At 42.8% G+C, this 22,591-nt stretch overlaps 1 protein-coding gene across 2 annotated transcripts in view; it reads left to right on the top strand.

Moving 5' to 3' along the window:
- The first annotated feature begins 834 nt into the window (after nt 1-834).
- The window catches only part of LOC139563413 (protein jagged-2-like), a 38,365-nt gene continuing 16,608 nt past the window's right edge, over nt 835-22,591 (top strand). For both annotated transcript variants that reach the window (XM_071382062.1, XM_071382061.1), the window contains exons 1-5: nt 835-1,153; nt 1,756-2,076; nt 13,282-13,342; nt 19,557-19,811; nt 19,950-20,010. In XM_071382062.1, the coding sequence (XP_071238163.1) occupies nt 1,085-1,153; nt 1,756-2,076; nt 13,282-13,342; nt 19,557-19,811; nt 19,950-20,010 (767 nt within the window). In that variant the 5' untranslated portion in view covers nt 835-1,084. The remainder of the gene's footprint in view (nt 1,154-1,755; nt 2,077-13,281; nt 13,343-19,556; nt 19,812-19,949; nt 20,011-22,591) is intronic.

Below are 22,591 nucleotides of genomic sequence, written 5' to 3'. Positions count from 1 at the left end.
TCAAAAATGCTCTTCCTGGCTATTCTTTGGCAAGCTTGAACAATAACTGAGAAATGTACCTAAGGCACACAATAGAGTTCATGGGTACCTAATGGAAATTTGAATGAGTAATATTTTTGGTGGGTTGTTATATCCAGTCTCTATTTTCAAGTGTGTACAGGATTTGTCATTAATTGTACAACAATACTATAAGTGTCTTCTGAGTCCCAAGTGTGTGTATGGTCTTACTCTTGACTTATATTCAGGCTACTTAGTGTGTCCTCCTAATAAGACATAATAAAGAATATGAATTAATTGTGGATATAGAGCTAATCCCAGTGGTCCTGCAACATTAACAGTAGAGGGGGCTGATAGATATGTGTTTCTCTACTTACATGTAAGAGAAGATGCCTTCTCAGGTGTCCTGTACCTGTATCTTGGACCACTCTCCATATACTTTGGACAGCAATGTCTTGTAATTGTAAATACTGACAATTGATTCAAGCCACATATCATGCCAGGCTATTTCTGCAACAATCATCCATTGCACCGTAACTTCAACCTTTATTCTGTAGTAACATAAGCAAGCATTGTTTGTAAGAAATGGTCAGGTATAAAAACTGTGGACTGATCTTGAAAAGGAAAAACATACAAATATATGTTTCCACAAACTATGTTTTCTGATCATAAATGTACCAAACTCAGGCGTAATTAGCATGGCACTCCGCCCCCCGCCTTCATGGTTGGCTCGTGGCGGTTCCTCAACTGTTTGAGCCAAGAGTTTGCAAATGGTTTGTTTAGCTGTCAATCAAAGAGCCATACCCGGGCTTGTCTTCAACAGTAAAACCATGAGTGAAACCGATTGCTTGCCTTGCTGTTGAGTGATTCGACCGTGTTTCTGGCCTGGACCAGCATTGCGCTGCCTCGGGTGTCCTTAGTAGTACGCATCTTATGTTTCTGCTTCATTCGGAGGGATAGTAGGGGGGATAGATCACGCTTTCTCATTGTGCATGCCAGGAGAAGATGATACAATCACCGATCAACGGCAAATTCTTAGAAATAAATACATTTTCCTAATGGTAGCATACACTAATCTAACGGAGACATGTGGAATTGTATGGGGATTTCGAAGTGTCTCTCAATAGTGTGTCTTCTCCTGATGGTGTGGACTGAGGTGAGAACTTTTTTATTTTTATATTGACAGATCAAACGAATTGATCCGCAGTTGCGCGAGTGTATCATGTACACAACGATGTCTCATTCAGTTTGTGAATTTAATTTTTAGAATTCCATTTCTAATGATATTACGTAGTTAAATCATGTGATCTTGGAATTCTACTTTGGAGCTTCCCTATGGATGAATTCGTTTTGCATTCTTCTTGTCCTGGATCAAGGCAATCAGCGCAATGTATAGACAGTGTGTTCTTACATGCCTGTGTTATAGGCTAATCTAGGTATCTATTTCCGTGGGTAAAAATCGGATGTTTAAAAAACATACATTTGTTGTTTAAAGCAGCATTAATCATATCAAATAATTATAAATGAAAAACAAACAATTGCCCAAAACCTCTTCCATTACTATAAATATAATGTGCAAGTAGGTCTAACACCACTAACATCACATAAAATGATGTGTAGAAAAGCATTCAGACTGAAACATCTAAACATTTTGAAAAAAATAAAAGTTCAGGTGTGCAACATGCATAACCTTCTGTAGCCTACTTAAAAATGGTACGCGCTTCATGTATTTATTTTATATTAAAATGTTATTCATAGGTGTCCCAATCTTCGGGCTATTTTGAGCTGCAGTTGATTGCTGTACAGAACGCTAACGGTCAGTTGTCGGACGGGGACTGCTGCGACGGAGAAAGGAACGCGCAGGATCTCAACTGTAGCAGGGATGAGTGTGATACGTACTTCAGAGTGTGTCTAAAGGAATACCAAACGGAGGTCACGACCACAGGCTTGTGCATCTATGGAACTGGATCTACTAACGTTATCGGTGGGAATACTTTTCAATTTAAGAGCACCAAAAACAACCAAAACCGAAACAACGATGGTGGAAAGATTGTCATCCCATTCCAGTTCGCTTGGCCGGTAAGTTGACGATACGTCATTATTACATCTGTTGATCCACTGCATATGTCCTGCTTTTATTCATTTACCCATTAATAGTCAAATATAGTTACTAGTCAAGTCCAAACCGGATGAGGTTGTGAGTGTGCCATCTTCATTGCCAGTGGCCACTTGGCAACTTTGGAGAACACCTCAGTTTATGAGACTTGTCTGTAAATAATAACGTATAAAACGTTTTCTCATGGTATACATGGTATCTGGCTTAGTGCATTCCACAAAAACTATTTTTTGTGTGCCTATTTCACACAGCACAAATGTCAAGAACACATACACTTTTACTCTAACTTTTCAAATTACACGTATTACATTTGCTTTTGCTTTGATTCCATAAATTACTGGCTACTGTGCCTTTCTCCTAAGGTCTGAAAATCGAAATTGCTGACAAAGTACAATTGTGCACATGGTGGTTGCAATCATTCATTTGTGCATCATCATAGTAACATAGTACTAATCTGCAAATCCTATATTTGGCTGCTTCTACCAAACAAAGATAGGCCTACAGTCCAGCACATAGACATGGAAGCTCTCAAGTCATCAAGAGGGATATTGAACAAATACCTCTCCCCATGAACAACATCCCTCTGCACGTTTTGGACTAGAAATGTGAGGATTGTTGTGTGGTTGGTTGGCTGTGTGACCTATCCATTCATCAGTCCTTGTGGTCAGCTGTCAGGGGAGGGAAAGATGGAAGTAGTAACTTGGGCCCTGGGCAGATACGGTTACCACTAAGTTGTGTGTGACATAGGGAGTGGATATCGGTGTCACCACTATACTCGAACAAGTGAAGATCCTAGAAGATCCCTATAGATCTGTGCTAGGGGATGCCTTTACCTCTGGCCTCTCAGGTTCACTGATTCGGGTCAGTATTATCCTCAATGTAGACAGGACAAAAGAGAGGATTGTAGTGCCAGGATAACCCTTTCACGTTTTCCAATGTTGTGATGGGCCAGTCAAAGGCATATTAGTGGATGTGCTTTTCAATGTCCAAACATTGATCTCGAAATTGTTTTTTAAAGTCCAGAAGATGGTAAATAATGTTTTCTCCCATTAATAACTGTAACTGTTGGTTTAGTGTAGCAGCATGTCTAGTGTTGTGTACTTTTAGTGTTGGGCCTGAAACCATCAGGGTGTGCTAAGCTGGCCAGCAACCTCACACTCCTAACACTACATGACAGCTGCAGTTTAAATTTGATTTGAGGCTTGCTGTCAGTTGCTAGGAGACCCCTAATAGTCTTAGTATACCCCCTCTTTCGACATGTATTTTTACATGAAAAAGAAAAGCTACCCAGTTTGCTTTCAAAGAAAATTACAGACCTCTGTAGTAAACAACATATACAGCATACTGGTATGTTGTTGACTGATAACCCTAATAGAGTTCATATTATCAAGGCATGCCTTGTAGCCTATGACAGTATGGTCAGAATGTCTGGGCCACTAGCTCCTGACATGAATTAAAGAGAAAAATGCCTTTTTTCTGCCACTCGATAATTTCCTCATGGTTAACCTCTCACCCTGTGTGTGTTTTTAGTGAAATCTTTCTCATGAAATGGAGGGGGAGGGATGCCGGTAAAGAGAGAAAGGCTGCCTCTTCTCTTTCCTCTGTGAGAATTCAGTCACGACTCATGAGGGAGAGATATTTTTAGGATCCGGCTCAGTCACTTAAGACTTCGTGTTTGACTCCACAAGAAAAACATCAATTTAATTTGCTCCCTGCTCCTCCTTATTCTCTTATTCGTGGTATATTTAGAGGCAGTCTGTCCTTCCATCCCCCCATGAGAGTAAATCATATGGATGAGGGGCTGTTACTCTCCATTTTTGTGGTTGTTTTCATGCCCCTCTAACCCTGGCCATATTTTTCCTTTCCCTGTGTGACTCTGTCAGCTTTAACCAGGCTGTGCTTGGGCACTACATGAGGTAGAACTTCGTCTTGGACCAAGGATGTCCTTTTCCTTTCTGTCTGGTTAACTATCATGTTGTAAAGGGGTGCATAACTCATGCGTAATAACATGACACTGATAATGGAAAATATCACTGAACTCAAAGTGAGATACCCTAGTTTGGCAAGGATGATGATACAGCGGTGCATAAGCATAACGTCTCTGGTCTGTTAGTACTGATCCTGATGCTTAGTTGTATACTATTTGGATAAAATGTCTCATTTTCTAAGTACATTTCAAGTGGAATCAACAAGTAGGGCTTTGACTGTCATGGAATTTTGGAAGAGGGTAATTGGCCAGCCTGCATATGCTGCCATAGAAATAGAATGAATAGAAAGGGCGTCCCCATTCAAGTAAATGATGGCATAATGGGTGTACTGGTAGCCATTGCGAGTGTACCTATAGGAGCAAAGCAGGAAGTAAAAGCAGGCAGTAAAATCAGGAAGTGTAGCCATCAATATGTGATGTGACTTATTGATTCAACTAACATTACCAAAAATACAGCTGCTGCTTTGTGGGGGGCGTTGCCTAGTCAACCGAAGACTGGTAGGCTACAACACCTTGCTTGTTTCAGCAAGGAGCAACAAAGTTTCATCCCGTTGTTAAAAGTCCATGTTACCGCACAAACAATCTCAACCGCACGAATGCCTGGCCGTCCTGTATTCAGTCAGCGGTTCGTTCCACCCCCTAAATTATTATTATTTCATTTTGTATTTTCTCGATGATCTTTATCCACAACCGTCGGTTAACCGGTTATACGATACCAGCACTGTCAACAAAGTCACTTCTTGTGATAGGGTTTAGTTTGAATGACCATGGTGGCTGAAGAGAATCTCGTCAGAGGGCTGATGTCAGTCAGAGGCCATACAGTATTGGGGTGTTGTTGTTGGGTTGACGTGCTTCACAACATCTCATCCTCTGTCCCTGCCTCCTACCCCTCCTCTCTGTCTCGAGGTCACTTTAATAAGCCTAAAAGCATTGGTAGCGCTTCTCTAGATGGGAGAGGCAGGGCTACATTACGTGAGTGTGTGTGAGGTAAGGAAAGGTGAGGGATAGTGTTGTTTAAAGCCCTGTGCTCCTTTAATTGTGGTCAGGAAAGGCCTCCTCATCTTTCTGCTGCTGCCATGACCCGACTCGAGTGAATTCCTCTGGTTCCACTTTAGATTACCTGATTTTTCCTTTAGCCCAGCCGTGTAAAATGTCTGATTACTGGCTGCATGTTTAATGTTTTGGATACACTCTCATGAGGTTGGGATTAGGGATAGCAGATTGATGAATTTCTTATTTGTTTGTGTGTTTTATTCTGTGGATGTGTGTGCATGCGTGCCTGTTTTTGTGTGTGTGTGCGTGCTTGTATGTGTGCTTGGGTGTGTGTGCTTGCTTCCCCTTCCGTGTGTTTGTGTGTATGCACTTCTGCACCCATTTGCGTGTGCATGTGTGTGATAAATGCTAATGAAATGCATGTATTGCAGCCAGGTGCTGCTGAGCTCAGTGCAGCTGTGATTAAAGCATGTTATTACACAGCCAGTAAGTTTCATTTCCACTTGCCCTCAGTACCTGTTCACATGGCTGGTGGAGCTCTGCTGGAGCCAGCCAGCCAGCCAGCCCACCAGGCCAGGAGGACTACAGCAAAGCCTCCCTTCCTCCCTCTGCTGCTTTGTGTTCAGGGCTAATTAAATCGTAGACTTTATGTATATCATTAACTGAGACCTCCCTTTATACACCACATCTCTCTATCCCAATACCTCAGCAGATGCCCACTGTAACAGCATTGTATTGGCATTTTGTATGCATGTCTGTCTTATATTTTGGTGGTGAAATATTATGATAATTTCTCATCAGGTTGTATTTTTGATTGTGAAATGGTTAGGTCATAATTGACTGTAGTGGGGTCTTTACAGGAAATGAGTACCTTTTGCATCCCTTTGATATTTTAAGTACAAATTGTGCACAAATTGCATTTTAAAAGCCTGTCATATTAAATGAAGTGCCCTTTAATTTAGACCATATGGAGAATTCAATAAATCAGATTTGTCATGGGATTAAAGACTTGCTAAAGTGCTGAAATTCAGCATTTTGACTTATCCCTTTGTCAACCCTGGGTCACCTCTAGGAAGATTTTAACCCACTTAACCCCAACATTTCTCCAAGGTTCACCATCATTGTAAAGCCCTGGTTATTTTGTTGCTTTGATAAAGTTGTTTCTAAAGATTATTATTTATTTAATTTGATCAGTTATCAATTTATATCTGTCCCTCATTTTAAGGTCAACCCTGTTACGTGAACTGAATTCTCGTTTTAATATGGTGAAACTATTCATTTTTAAGTATTTTCTTTACAAAAGAAACATTGAACATCTAATAGTCAAATCATAGTGTTAAAGCAAGTGAGCTGGTTCTACTCTTTTTGGCCATTTTCTGGTGTTTTGTGGTGGAAAACTGAGTGGGTCAAGCATAACACGTCAACCCTCTTACCCTAGACAGACAGGAGAGAAATGTTTGAACAATTTCACTCCCTGTTGCACACAACAAGCTTCCATTCCTCCTGTCACAAGGGGATTTATGGCTGATTTACGATGAAATGGTCAATTATGCTACTTGATTTGGCACTTGATAGGCACTTACTACTTTGTATGTAAATTTCTTTATGAAATGGGAAAACATGTTTTTTTTATGAAGTTGAACATGTGCTCTTTATGACAGAATGTAAAAACTTTACCAATTTCCACTTCTCAAAAGGCATCGAATTGGTGGAATGACCCAGTTGAGTGGTTCAGTGAGCTTGTCTGTGTGTCACAGGAACTCAGGAGTGCTGTTGTAACACTGCTCTCTCCCCCGGGGTGAAGGGGGTGAGGGTTCATCCACATCAGGGTTTCTCAATTGTTGGTAGCCTAGTTACTCAATCCTTGTTGTTGCAGGGAACCTATGTAAAGTCAGGATTTAACTCCAATTTATCATCCAGCAGTTATCAGGCCGTTTGTGTGTGTGTGTGCTTATTTTCTACATATTTTCTCTTGTGTTATTGACTGTACGTTTGTTTATTATGTGTAACTCTGTGTTGTTGTTTTTGTCGCACTTCTTTACTTTATTTTGGGCAGGTCGCAGTTGTAAATGAGAACTTGTTCTCAACTGGCCTACCTGGTTAAATAAAGTGAAATATATATATTTTTTAAATTGCTTGAGAGCCTCACAGTTTGCCAGTCCAGTGGGTGCACATTAATACATGTGCAAGAATACATGGTTTGATAGTGATTCCAATGTGATTGGGGTCTTAAACCCAGCTGAGTTTGCTCTGCTGTGCTGAGTGATTGGGGTTTTCCCAACCTGGGTTATCAGTTTTCCAAGCCCTTGGAGAACAGGAGGTTTCCCTTTTGTCACTGAGCCTTTCAGGCCAAACAATGAGTTTATACCTACGTTTTTATATGCATTTATGGTGTTATAAAAACAAGTAGAGGGATGGAGAAAGAAGATGGTGTAGGGTTAACTGTCTGAAGTGATGGGCTGTTTGCAGAGGAGGCTGATTTATGGCTGCATTGATGTCCTGGGAAAACTAAAGACAATGCTGCTCTATAGAGAGGGATGGCAGAGGGTGTGTCAGGCTGTCTTTATCAGGATATCATCAAGGGCACTCACTACTTGGTGCATATATGTAGAATTTGCGCATGCTGCCATTCTCCAAAAGTTGTCATTGCGTGTAATCTTGGTGTCAGAATATTCTGAGATGTTAATCATGAAAAGTGTTAACCACTTGAGGATAAAAAAACATATATTTTTTCTTGTTACTAAATTGGAAAAGATGACGCAACACCTACTGTACCATGTGGAAAGCTAATTTATGTGACTGAAGGAAACCTTGAGAAATAGAGTTTCAACAGCTTGGCTAATAAAAATATACTGGGTCATTTAGCATATTTTTTATTTGATTTGTTTTGATTTGATTTGTAGAATGAGGATCCTGTGTAGGAGATGCCTTGTTTAGAGTGGGGCTTTTCTGTAACGTGCTAATAACGTGCTAAATTAGCCAGCCTCACTGTACCCTACTGGGACCCACATGTTTTATTCATTTCAATATCCTAACAGGTGTGAGATGACAGGTGTTGCTGTTTTTCCCCCTCTCATCTCAATTTTACTAAAGTTGTTAATTGGGTGTTAGAATGATGTCAGGCATACTTTCTGTGAGACCCTATTGCTATTAGTGTTAAAGGTCCAATGCAGCGGTTTTTATCTCAATATCAAATAATTTATGAGAAACAATTAAGTACCTTACTGTGATTGTTTTCAATTAAAAGGGTAAAAAATAAACAAAGCGCAGTTTCTCAAGCAGTACTTTTGCCAGGACTATTTGGAAGTGGTCTGAGTGTGGAGGGGAAAACTGAACATTTCCTGTTGTTTTCAGAAAGGTTTGGAACCCTTTCTTATTGGTCTATTAACTAATTTAAGGCCAAAACTCCATCCCACCTTAACAGGCAGAAATTTCAGGCGGTCTTTTAAAACAGCTCTTAAGCTTAAAGGGCATTATCATCATTTTCCCAACTTCACAGTTTTATTCCAACCTCATAGTGTGAAAATATACACTGAGTTTACAAACCATTAGGAACAACTGCTCTTTCCTGTATCAGGCTGTATCACAACTGGCCGTGATTGGGAGTCCCATAGGTCGGCGCTCAATTGGCACAGCGTCGTCCGCGTTTGGCCGGTGTAGGCCGTCATTGTAAATAAGAATTTGTTCTTAACTGACTTGCCTAGTTAAAAAAAATAAAAATAAAAAAAATAATTCCATGACATAGACTGACCAGGTGAATCCAGTTGAAAGCTATGATCCCTTATTGATGTCATCTGTTAAATCGACTTCAATCAGTGTAGATGAATTGGAGGAGACAGGTTAAAGAATGATTTTTAAGCCTTGAGACAATTGAAACATGGATTATGTATATGTACATTCAGAAGGTGGATGGGCAAGACAAAATATTTAGGTGCCTTTGAACGGGGTATGGTAGTAGGTGCCAGGTGCACTGGTTTGAGTGTGTCAAGAACTGTAACACTGCTGGGTTTTTCACGCTCAACATTTTCCTGTGTGTATCAAGAATGGTCCACCAACCAAAGGACATCCAACCAACTTCACACAATTGTGGGAAGCATTGGAGTCAACATAGGCCAGCATCCCTGTGGAATGCTTTCGACACCTTGTAGTCCATGCCCCAACCAATTTAAGCTGTTCTGAGGGCAAAAGGGGGTGCAATTCAATATTAGGAAGGTGTTCTTAATATTTTGTACCATCAGTGTACAAATCACATTTTTGACTGCATCGGGCATTTAAAAGATAATGCTGAGTTGAGTCATCTTCTTGATTTTAATGTAGAAGACCCCTAGTTAAAGCAGTACTACTGTATCTGTAGTGAGTTGGGACACAGGCAATGGAAGGGGTACAGTAATTTATTAATTGAACAGGTGAAGACAGTGAGGAGTGGGCTCATTTTTCTCCAGCTAATGAAAACGCAAATCCCTCTGACTCATGTAAAATGGTCTGGAAGGTGTCAAGTGACGACTACTGTGACTGCTGCCCTGGCCTGGTCCATCAGGTTACACTACAGTCAGACATGCACACCACAGCCGCACACTTTGCTCCAGCCTCTCCCAGCCTCCAGACTCTCCTCAATGACACATACACACAGGAAGCCCACCAGTGAGTCAGAGTCCAGAGAGACTATTGGCTGATTGGAAGTCAGTCATTGAGACATTTAAGATTTAAGGAAGATTGAATAAGATATCACACTGTTATTATCACTCCATATCATAGATGACGCCTTGGGTTCCCCAGCCTCATAAATCATAGCCAGTCATATTTGACTGACAGGGCAGGAAGGAGAATGGGAGGCAGTAGTCTGATTTGTCACTCAAAGGCCAGTAGTAGTGGGGAGACACGGGAGGACAGCAGAGGGGGAGGGAGGGCGCCTCTCAATGTGCCATGCCCTCCACTGAGCTTTTCATGAAGAATGCTCACTGTGTGATGTAAAAATATGTATTGTAGATGTGATAAAAGTAGATGGAGTATTACATCACACACTGTGGTGATGAACTGGTTTAGGTGGCTCAGGTCTGGACCTTTGAGTTATCTGTGGCAGTGTAAAAGAGACGTCTGTGGTCAGAATGTGTCTCCTCCTCCTATCTGTCTCCTGGGGGACTGACTGAGGGCCCATTACTGGGACAGCTGATGATGCAATGGAAGGTTTACTTTTGGGGGAAGGTGAAGATAAAGCCGTCTGTATGTCCTTGGACCTTTAAAGAGTTCATTATTTGCATTCGGAAAGGGCCAGAGTTAGTGGCATGTGTTTTTGGATCAATCTGGAGAGAGGCCATACTAGTTAGATTAATGCAGACTTCAGTGACATACAGGGTGTGTTTAAAGAGACTGGAAGTGATAAAGGGGGACTGTGGTATAAGTCACTACTGGGGGACGGGAGATCAAAGAACGAGACTTCTCTGCCTTCCATATACTCAGCAGTTTAGCATTATTAGAAGTCATTTGTGAAATATACAGTTTCCTCCAACAGCTTTGAGCATCCAAGAATCCAAATTACAGAAATGTTTAGCTCCTTTTTCACCCCTTCTCTCTAATCTGACCAGTACCGTGTAATCTACCTCTCCGACCTTCTTCTGGTGGAATGGGCTCTACTGGCCACAATCACCTGACAGAAAGCCAGCTCCTTTCTGGCTTTGGTGTACTGGTACCCAAATAACTCCCCAGGAGTTTCAGTTTAACCTCTAATTCCTCCCAAACCCGGATCCGGGAGCACCCCCCACAGTAAAAAAGCTGACTAGCATAGCCTAGCATAGCGTCACAAGTAAATACTAGCATCTAAATATCATTAAATCACAAGTCCAAGACACCAGATGAAAGATACACATCTTGTGAATCCAGCCATCATTTCTGTATTTTTTAAATGTTTTACAGGGAAGACACAATATGTAAATCTATTAGCTAACCACGTTAGCAAAAGACACCACTTTTTTTACTCCACCAGTTTTTTACTCCATCAGTAGCCATCACTAATTCGACAAAATAAAGATATAAATAGCCACTAACCAAGAAACAACTTCATAAGATGACAGTCTGATAACATATTTATTGTATAGCATATGTTTTTTTAGAAAAATTTGCATATTTCAGGTATAAATCAAAGTTCTACATTGCAGCTGCAATCTGAAATAGTGCCGAAGCTGCCAGAATAATTACAGAGACCAACGTCAAATACCTAATTACTCATCTTAAAACATTTCTGAAAAATACACAGCGTACAGCAAATGAAAGCCCAACATCTTGTGAATCCAGCCAATATGTCAGATTTTTTAAGTGTTTTACAGCGAAAACACAATATAGCATTATATTAGCTTAGCACAATAGCCAGAAACACAAGCAATTTACCAGCAGCACAGGTTAGCGATCGTAACAATACAGCAAAAGATATATAATTTTTGACTAACCTTGATATACTTCGTCAGATGACAGTCCTGTAACATCATATTACACAATGCATATAGGTTTTGTTCGAAAATGTGCATATTTAGCAGCACAAATCGTGGTTATACAATGTGATGAGTGGCAACAGGTCATGCATTCTGGCCGGCGCCATCTTGGAAAGGCACCTAAGTTTACGATTATTTATCGATTAGATTGACTAAAAAATACAGGTTGAACAGCAAATGAAAGATGCATTAGTTATTAATGCAACCGCTGAGTTAGATTTTTAAAATTAACGTTACTAGACATACAGTGTGCGTTACAGCCAGACTAGTGCCGCAATAACGGCGGACAAATGCGTTTACATTTTTCCACATAAATACGGAATAACATCATAAATAGTTCTTACTTTGGACGAGCTTCCATCAGAATCTTGGGCAAGGTGTCCTTTGTCCAAAAGAATCGTTGCTTGGTTGTAAAACGTCGTCTTCAACTTTGGAATTAGCAGCTAACAATAGCTATGTGGCCACAACATTCCCAAATCCCCAAAACGCAATACTAAGGAAATTCCGAAAATAGCAATATACTCGCATAAACTGATATAACTCGGTTTAAAATAACTTCGTTATGATGTTTCTAACTCCTATATCGAATTAAATTACAGACGGATATAGCTAAGGCCGATAACTGAGCGTTTCAAAATGCCATCTTGAGGTCTTGCTTTGCGCAATGACGAACGACGAAAAGAGAGCGCACTTCGTTCCTTGGCCTTTTATAAGCTCTGAGAACTACGTAGACACTCCATTCCACTTCTCATTGGTTACTGACATCCAGGGGAAGGCGGGTGCAGTTCATGTCGACCCATAGGATACATACAGAGCTTTAAACTGATCTGAGAACAGAGCCTCGTTTTCAGACCTTCGCAGTTCCTGTCATGGATTTCGCTGCAGAAAGAGTTCTGGTTCACCCACAGACATAATTCAAACGGTTTTAGAAACTAGAGATTGTTTTCTATCCAATAGTAATAATAATATGCATATTGTACGAGCAAGAATTGAGTACGAGGCAGTTTAATTTGGGAACGATAAATGTCCAAGTTGAAACAGCACCCCCTGTAGTGTCAAGAGGTGCTGCTGTTAGATTTTGCATTGTTTCAGTATGTGTGTGCCACTTCAGGGAAATGATATCACTGTACAGTAAGTACAGCAGCGAGACTTGAGCTAACAGCTTAATCACCTGTTTTGTATTAGAATGTGTTCAGTGCCGGTTGTTCAACTTTAATTTGTTATCCCTACAGTAGTAGTTGCACTTGTTAACTACCCTCAGGCTTATATCCAGCTAATCAGTGACAGCAGTGTGGGAACCAATAACTATTTCTCACCAGTAGCATCCACATTCACTCACAAACAGTGTGTCTGTGTGTGTGTGTGTGTGTGTGTGTGTCAGAGGAGGCTGGTGGGAAGAGCCATAGGAGGACAGGCTCATTGTAATGGCTGGAATGGAATAAATGGAACGGAGTCAAACACGTTGTTTCCATGGGTTTGATAGGTTTGGTACTATTCCATTGATTCTATTCCAGCCCTTGCAATGAGCCCATCCTCCTATAGCTCCTCCCACCAGACTTTTCTGGTGTGTGTGTGTGTTATCATCATGTGTTCCTTGTGTAATGCATTCCACATTCTGTGTGTGTGTGTGTCTGTCTGTCAGTGTGTGGGACTGGGGAGTATGAATTCCTACAACCCCCTAATGATCCCGTCTGTCTCTCTTCCAGCGGGCGTACACTCTGATTGTGGAAGCGTGGGACTGGGACAATGGTACACACAGCAGCAGTGGTATGTACAGTACACTTCACCTTTCCAGGTATTTACTACCACATGAAAGGAGAGCCGGCCAGGCCTCAGTGTCTCCCATCAAATAAGTCATTAGGTGAGGGCTGAAGGATGTGTTTAGTGTTTATTTAGAAGTGACAGGGGTATTTACTTTGACATAAAAAGATGGGGAGGTCCATGGCAGCATCTCAGAACCAAGGTTACAGGTGATGTCAAAAAGGAGAACTGCGTGATTTATGCGATGATGTACTCTAATTTAGACTAAGGACCTTTCCTCTCTCACAACAATATTATAACGATACTTTAACCGCAAGTATCGATTTGAAAAAATTTGCTAGGTAGCGTTAGCAAGTCGGCTGTACCTGCGCCAAAACTCTGGTATTTTTCATCCTATAGCTTGGCCTCAATCTTCTTTTTAAATAGCGAGCCAAAATGTTTTCAACACTTTTATTTCCATGACTGATTCAAACTAATTTTCTTATGCTTTTTCTAGTCTCTCTTTAGCAGACATAACGTATCGTGAGCATGTTTGGAACATCAAATCGCAATAAAATCGCAGTATTGAATAGCAATACAAAAAGAATTGTGAGAATCTCAATACATATCGTACAGCACCTAAGTATCGTGATAATATCGCGAGGTCCGCGGCAATTCTCAGCCCTAGTCACTGCAGGGATGGGGCTTGTGAAGATGTGTGTCTCTGTGTGAAGAGCTTCATTAAAGGTGACTAATTGTCTCAAGGGGGAACAGGGAGCTCCTTCCGCGTCAGGCCCAGTTTGGACGAGGGGTGCCTAGTCACTGCTATTTGGAACACAGCTGTATCCTGTTTTTACTTGCTTTTCTCATTTCAGTCCTGTTTGGCTTTGTTTTGGAAGCTCTGCCCAGAGGAAGAAAAGTTAATTGTGGAATGTGGAATGTAATCTATGTCACTCAAGTCAAGTGTGTTAGATTTAGGGCAACATTGAACCTCAGGCGAGATCAATGGCTGACCTAACCTGACAAGGTTGTTGTGTTTTTCTCTCCGGTGAACAGGCGATACATACCAATCCAAGCTTCTATAACAAGCTGTCCTGTTTTCACTGCTGCATAACTCTTAGAGAGTCAGCTCTATTTATTCCCAGGAACAATGCAGCTTCACACAAGCAGCTTCTTAGCAGCACAAGAGGAAGAAAAGTCCCCAATACAAAGCCCAGACTCCAGATGATTGAAATGGACTGTCAAGTTGAGCTGCCATATACCAACCACAGCAAACAGACCCATACAACAACTACAGTGGCAAGAAAAAGTATGTGAACCCTTTGGAATTACCTGGATTTCTGCATAAATTGGTCATAACATTTGATCTGATCTTCATCTAAGTCACAACAATAGACAAACACAGTCGGCTTAAAACGAATAACAAACAATTCTACGCTTTCATGTCTTTATTGAACACACCATGTAAACATTCACAGTGCAGGGTGGATAATGTATGTGAACCCTTGGATTTAATAACTGGTTGACCCTCCTTTTGCAGAAATAACCTCAACCAAACGTTTTCTGTAGTTGAGGATCAGACCTGCACAACGGTCAGGAGGAATTTTAGACAATTCCTCTTTACAAAACTGTTTCAGTTCAGCAATATTCTTGGGATGTCTGGTGTGAACCGCTTTCAAGGTCATGCCACAGCTTCTCAAATCGGGTTTAGGTCAGGACTCTGGGCCAATCAAGAAGGGGTATTTTCTTCTGTTGAAGCCATTCTTTTGTTGATTTACTTCTATGTTTCCGGTCGTTGTCCTGTTGCATCACCCAATTTCTGTTGAGCTTCAATTGGTGGACAGAGAGCCTTACATTCTCCTGTAAAATGTCTTGGTAAACTTGGGAATTCATTTTTCCGTCGATGATAGCAAGCTGTTCAGGCCCTGAGGCAGCAAAGCAGCCCCAAACCATGATGCTTCCTCCACCATACTTTACAGCTGGAATGAGGTTTTGATGTTGGTGTGCTGTGCCTTGTTTTCTCCACACATAGTGTTGTGTGTTCCTTCCAAACAACTCAACTGTAGTTTAATCTGTCCACAGAATATTTTTGCCAGTAGCGCTGTGGAACATCCAGGTGCTCTTTTGCGAACTTCAGACGTGCAGCAATGTTTTTTTGGGACAGCAGTGGCTTCTTCCGTGCTGTCCTCCAGTCCAATAAACCATTCTTGTTTATTGTTTTACATATCGTAGACTCGTCAACAGAGATGTTAGCATGTTCCAGAGATTTCTGTAAGTCTTTAGCTGACACTCAAAGATTCTTCTTAACCTCATTGAGGATTCTGTGCTGTGCTCTTGTAGTCATCTTTGCAGGACAGCCACTCCTAGGGAGAGTAGCAACAATGCTGAACGTTCTCCATTCATAGACAATTGGTCTTACCGTGGACTGATGAACATCAAGGATTTTAGAGATACTTTTGTAACCCATTCCAGCTTTATGCAAGTCAACAATTCTTCTGAGATCTCTTTTGTTCGAGGCATGGTTCACATCAGGCAATGCTTCTTGTGAATAGAAAACTCAAATTTTGTGTTTTTTATAGGGCAGGGCAGCTCTAACCAACATCTCAAATATCATCTCATTGATTGGACACCAGGTTAGGTAACTCCAGACTCCAATTAGCTTTTGGAGAAGTCATTAGCCTAGGGGTTCTCATACTTTTTCCAGCCTACACTGTGAATGTTTAAATTATGTATTCAATATAGACAAGAAAAATGCAATAATGTGTGTGTTATTAATTGAAACACACTGTGTTTGTCTATTGTTGTGACTTAGATGAAGATCAGATCAAATTTGATTACCAATTTATGCAGATATCCAGGTAATTCCAAAGGGTTTACATACTTTTTCTTGCCACTGTATAGCTCACCTCTCTGGCTCAGTGTTTGACCCCATCTCAGGTCAGTATGTCAGCTGTAACCCCTCCACTTTCAACTTGGCTAACTTTTAGTGGTGGTAAGTGACAGTACCAAACCTCTGTCCCTCTAAAAGTTACAAGGATTTATAACACATGTTTAACCTGTTGATCTACACAGTCATTCTTTGGGATGCTGTACATTCCTATGCACCAAGCTGCCTGGCCGTTCATATTGCCAGTGTGATAGTTAGCATGGCGAGGTTAGTTCCCGCCCGGCTGGCCTGAGGGACTGACTCACTGGGAGACTGTTTGTGCCCCATGTCCATGTCTCTATATAAAGCCTGTGAGCACATCACCTAGTTAAGCCATTCATTATGGACCACAGCCCTTTTTTCTTTCCACTGATGTCTGTCTGCTAATTACTGTCCCAGCAGTTGCTGTGCTACTGCATGTCACTTCAATATCCCAGCCTGGACACTCTGACAGGCAGTCTGGACACTCTGACAGGACAGCCTGAACTGCTGCTTCAGCCTGGTCTCATAGACTAGATGTAACATAGTACATGTAAATCCGGGACACTCAAATTGTATGATATGTCACTTTTGCTATGGTTACATAAGATAAAGTTACTTAAGGCAAAAACGAAAGTAGGGTGGTTGGTCGGGATGGATGGGTAGACGTATAACGTGACCGAAGATTGCGTGTTCGAATCTCCTCACAGACAACTTTAGCATTTAAGCTAATAAGCAACTTTGCAACTACTTACTACCTTTTAGCTTCTTTGTAACTACTTAGCATGTTAGCTAGCCCTTCTCCTAACCGTAAAGTTAACAATTTTGTCTAACTCCTAACCTTAACCCTAACCCTAACTCCTAGCCTGGCTAACGTTTGTGTTAGCTACCTAGCTAAAGTTAGCCACACCAAATTGGAACTTCTATTAATATGTAGACCTGAGCAATGGGTTGGATGGGGTTGGACATGGCAGTGGAATAGGACAGTGGGTTGGACTGGGCAGTGGGTTAGATATGGCAGTGGGTTGGACTGGGCAGTGGGTTAGATATGGCAGTGGGTTGGATAGGGCAGGGGGCATGGGGTTGGATAGGGCAGGGGGGCATGGAGTTAGATAGGGCAGGGGGGCAGTAGGTTGAATAGGGCAGGGGGGACATGGGGTTGGATGAGGCAGGGGGGACATGGGGTTGGATAGGGCAGGGGGGACATGGGGTTGGATGAGGCAGGGGGGACATGGGGTTGGATGAGGCAGGGGGGACATGGGGTTGGATAGGGCAGGGGGGACATGGGGTTGGATAGGGCAGTGGGGGCAGGGGGTTGGATAGGGCAGGGGGGACATGGGGTTGGATAGGGCAGTGGGGGCAGGGGGTTGGATAGGGCAGGGGGGACATGGGGTTGGATGAGGCAGGGGGTTGGATAGAGCAGGGGGGGCATGGGGTTGTATAGGGCAGGAGGGCATGGAGTTAGATAGGGCATGGGGTGCAGTAGGTTGGATTGGGCAGGGGGTACATGGGGTTGGATAGGGCAGTGGGGGCAGGGGGTTGTATAGGGCAGGGAGGCATGGGGTTGGATAGGGCAGTGGGGGCAGTGGGTTGGATAGGGCAGTGGGGGACATGGGGTTGGATAGGGCAGTGGGGGCAGGGGGTTGGATAGGGCAGTGGGGGACATGGGGTTGGATAGGGCAGTGGGGGACATGGGGTTGGATAGGGCAGTGGGGGACATGGGGTTGAATAGGGCAGTGGGGGCAGGGGGTTGGATAGGGCAGTGGGGGACATGGGGTTGGATAGGGCAGTGGGGGCAGGGGGTTGGATAGGGCAGTGGGGGACATGGGGTTGGATAGGGCAGTGGGGGCAGGGGGTTGGATAGGGCAGTGGGGGACATGGGGTTGGATAGGGCTCAGAAAAATAGTCTCTCTTAGGTGGTAGCATGGTTATTAGTGTTAGTGTTTCGTAACACACAGTTTAACATTATAATCAGAGAACGATAGAGGGGATGGAGAAATCAAAGGAATATGAAGGGTTTAGAGGAAATTGTGAGATCACCGAGCTGCTATCAGGAGTACCGGTAAATTAAGTTTAGAAAATGTTGTCTTGTGGAGTATTTTTTAAATCAGTTAATGAGTGATCTAATGTTACTTGACTACTAATGTTGTGTCCATATCCAAGTTTAGCATGCTGAAAACAGCCTGACAACCGACATTGGCTTATGACAACAATGCCACTAGTCACGCGCGACTAAATGATGTGGCTGTTTGAAAGCACAGAAAATGATGTCGCTCTTGACTTAGTCAACTGCTCGGTGTTGAAGCCTCCTCATTGTTTGTGTAAGCCCGTGTCTTAGTCACCACACACACACCCCTCCGCCTGCTCTGCCTAGTAACAGCAGCCTCTCTCTGAGTGTCTCCTTCAGCACTGAGAGAGACAATGATTGGTCTGTATTTTTATATCTAATTGCTGGAAATGTGCAGAGTGAGTGCTTGAGTTTAAATTAACTCCCAGTTAAATTGAGAAAATCAGGACAGCAAGTAAAAACATTTTCTGTGTTTTTTAACTCCTTTATAATGGGTAACAGTTGGAAGTAAACTGGACTGTACAGTAAACAGGATAGACATTTTAAGAAATAATAAAATAGTAATACCTGGACAACTGAAGGTAGGTTATACAGAAACCTTCTAATGAAAAGGCCTAGATTTCCTCCTGGCTACCTGTCCAATAACAGGCCACCATCCAACTAGGGGAGAGGGCCTGTTGTTTGGCCCCTCAGTGCTCAGTCCTGGGCTGTGTATGTGGCTGCAGCAGCCAAGCCAGTTGGGTCATGGTGTTTCTGTTCCTTGAGAAAAAGCTAAAGGCCCTTTCCTATGTCGCTCTTCCTCGTCTGTTCCCGTCTCTTATTATTTCCGCCCTGGCTCCGGAGGAGTCAGAGCTGGATTTCCTGAGAAAGGGGAGAGAGGGAGGGAGTGCCACAAAAAGCATTTCACAAATCAGGAAAACTGAAATAGGATTTGGTTATCAAACTCCTGCAGACCTGGCCCTACACCCTGTATTTGTGTTTGGTTTATTTTCCTTATTTTTTCTTTCATGCTCTTGGAAACAGAGTGGTGTTTGACTTTGGGTTGCCCTCTCTGATCTCCAGCAGCAAATAAACACCAGTGTTCTCTCAGATGACTTTCTCCTGCTTCTAGACACTACTAGAACTTGTACTGGGGCATACTGGTTCTAACATTGAATAAGTGGCTAGCTAGCCTGAACTACCTCTTTGACTATTTAGTTGTATGCATGTTGTCAAGTGTCCATTATATAATGATGAAGAAATGTCTTGGTTTTTGTTTGTTGATGCAGGTGAGGATCTGTTAATTGAGCGGAGTGTCTGTAAAGGAATGATCAACCCTGGAGATGACAAGCAGACTATCCAACACAACGGTCCTACAGCCAACTTTGAGTATAACATCCGCGTGCGCTGTGATGAGAACTACTATGGCAACAAGTGCAACAAGCAGTGCCGGCCACGCAATGATGACTATGGCCACTACGTGTGTAACCAGTTTGGGAACAGAGGCTGTTTGGAGGGCTGGATGGGACCTTACTGTACAGCTGGTGAGTAGGGGAGCAGGCTGACACAATCCATGTACAAGACACTTCTGAGTCAAAATACACACATTGAAACTAATGTTTAGATATCGCTCTGATGATACTAGAAATTAATGGGTGAATCGTTTTGTCTTTGTTTCACAGCTATCTGCAAGCAGGGCTGTAACCTGCTGCAAGGATTCTGCAATGCCCCAGGAGAATGCACGTGAGTCTGGGTTAACTTCATTCTTTGTACCATCGTGTCTATGTTAATAAGATACTGAAATATTACTCCCTTTTCAATTGAAATCCCTTTGACTGAGAATTGTGTCTGGGTGTATTGGCTGGTTAATGGGCAGTAGCTCTTTTTGTGTTCAATGAGGATGGTAATGATGACACGGGGGGTTGATCGCATACCAGAGCTCGACCCCCACATTCCCCCCTCCCTGTCCCCCCTCTCTATGGAACGTACAGTGTATTAGCCCCACCCCCCACCAGTCTGATTCAGGAGCCATTGTTCTTTTTCCTGTCCCAGACCTGGCCTGTAGCTGTAGCCTGTTTTTCACACAGCGTTTCCTCCCCTCCTCCAGCGGTGTGTCAGGGCCCCTCTGCCCATTTCTACTCTGCAGCCCCATTCGCCTCTTCCTATCCTGGGCCTGTTTTGGCTGTCATACCCCTCATGGGAGTATGGACTCCATCCAGCAGCCTTAGTCACGTACATGTTATTCTTCACGGCTGAACCAACCAAGTATTCCATGTCAAATCCACTTGCAAGACCACCTTCTTGTGCAACTCTCTGAGGTGCATTCTGTAACACACCTATGGATCTGTTCAATAGAGATAGCCGTGAGTGAGAAGGGATAGATCTAGTTCTCATCTCATAAAATAATGAATTTTCATGGCTGGAAGACAAGAAAAGACTGGAATGTGCCTCGACATGTGATTTGAAGCTCAGGAGGAGGCTGTGTGTATCCCGACCGTGAACAAACAACACGCCTTCTCCTGGAGTAAGATTCCATGCCTGGTGCCTGCGGAGGAAAACAAAAAATGTGTTGGTGGTACAGTATCTGGTTTCCTTACACACAGAGCATTCACAACCTACCTCCCCTTTACAATTTTTTTTTAATCTAAAAATGGTTTTCGGACACATGTAACATTTCGCATTTTAATGTCAACTAGGGCTGTCAAACAATTCAAAATGTAATTGAGTGTATCAAAGGATTTGTTGTGATTAATCACAATTTCATTTATCCATGTCAAAATCCTCCAAATTCATAATTGCTCAAATTGACCTGTAATTTTAGATTTTTTTTTATACAAAAAGCATTAGAAGAATATTGCCGTTTTGATATTATGTGAACTCTAAATATTCACAATCTAAATAATATGGTTTCACAGCTCAACATGTGAAAACAGCTAATTCACATATGAAAATGTGATTTCATGTGTTAAAATGCGATTTTGACATGTGAAACTGCAAAAAAAACGTTTTTAAGGGACCTCAATCTGCATGCAACAGACTGTTAATTTCCCAGAGTCTTTCTGTAAATAATTCTTAGAGACAGAGAGCGCGAAAGGGAGCGAGATAGAAAGCTACTGCGGCTACAGGTGATATGCAGGCAGGTCGAGCCCCTGAGCCTAACCGTGAGCACAGGTTGGTGGCAACTTAATTGGGGAGGACGGTCTCGTGGTAATGGCTGCAGCGTTCCATTAGCTCCGACCCGACCATTACTATGAGCCGTCCTCCCCTCATCAGCCTCCTGTGATCTGGAGGGTGTGGCTTCAAAGGGCTATTTCCACAGTGTGGGTCTGACAGAGTTGGGCCTGGCTGTGCTGGGCTGGGCCGGGGATATTTACAGTGTTGCTGGCTGGGCTGAAAGAGTCCTCCATTGTGGGGCTGTGGTGGGATGTTTGTTTGGTAATGGTAATGCCACCTTGGCCTTGTGGCCACCTTGGTCTCTCCCTGTTTCTACTGTGGACAGGGCCTCTCAATGCTGCTAATGCTGCCTATAAAGCTTTACACTTAACCTCAGTATGCTAACATACAGTTTGGTATACAGTAGCACACCACTGCACACTTCAGTACTTTTATACCTGTACATTAGTAGACTACAATACAAAGTTGTACTGCACTGCGTGTTGTGTTTGACTGCAGTGCCGCTTACTAGCGAAAATGTTAGCACACAGCACACTGCAGTACACTCACTCACTCACTCCAGTACAGTATATCAACTAGTAGTGGGGCAAGTGGTCTTTAAATAACCCAGGGTGAGAAGTGACAGCACAGGTGGGGCAAGGTTACCGCTGGCCTTGGAATAACAGAGCGCAGCTATAAACCAACAGATTAGCTAACTGTTCGCCGGCTGCCTCCGCTCGCAACGCTGCCTGCCTAGTGGCTTCAGGAGGCCCCCACTGCTAGACTTCCTCTATCCCCGTCCCTGTCCCACACGCCATGGGAACAGGCTTGACCCCATCACTGCCCTGGAATGTCCCTGGTGCTCTGTCTAAAGATTAGGAGCCCCAGAAGGTAAGAGGTGTCACTGGTCACCTTGATGAAGACGTTGTGTCTGTCTGGCTCCTGATCGAGATCACCTTGATGAAGACGTTGTGTCTGTCTGGCTCCTGATCGAGATTACCTTGACTTTTACATGGACACATAGGTCTGTCATGTGGTTGACGTATTGTAGAAGGCCTTGTCCTATTACATGAGTCCTTGCTTAATTATGAGCCATCTCTTCATGATGATGTTTTTACAGTATGACCACATAATGGGTCCATTCCCTATGTGTCTCTAATGGATGTCTCTG

The sequence above is a fragment of the Salvelinus alpinus genome, chromosome 34 (assembly GCF_045679555.1).
Source record: "Salvelinus alpinus chromosome 34, SLU_Salpinus.1, whole genome shotgun sequence".
Classification (NCBI taxonomy): Eukaryota; Metazoa; Chordata; class Actinopteri; order Salmoniformes; family Salmonidae; genus Salvelinus; species Salvelinus alpinus.
Note: the sequence above shows the minus strand (reverse complement) of the source record. Positions and strands in the feature narration are given on the sequence as shown.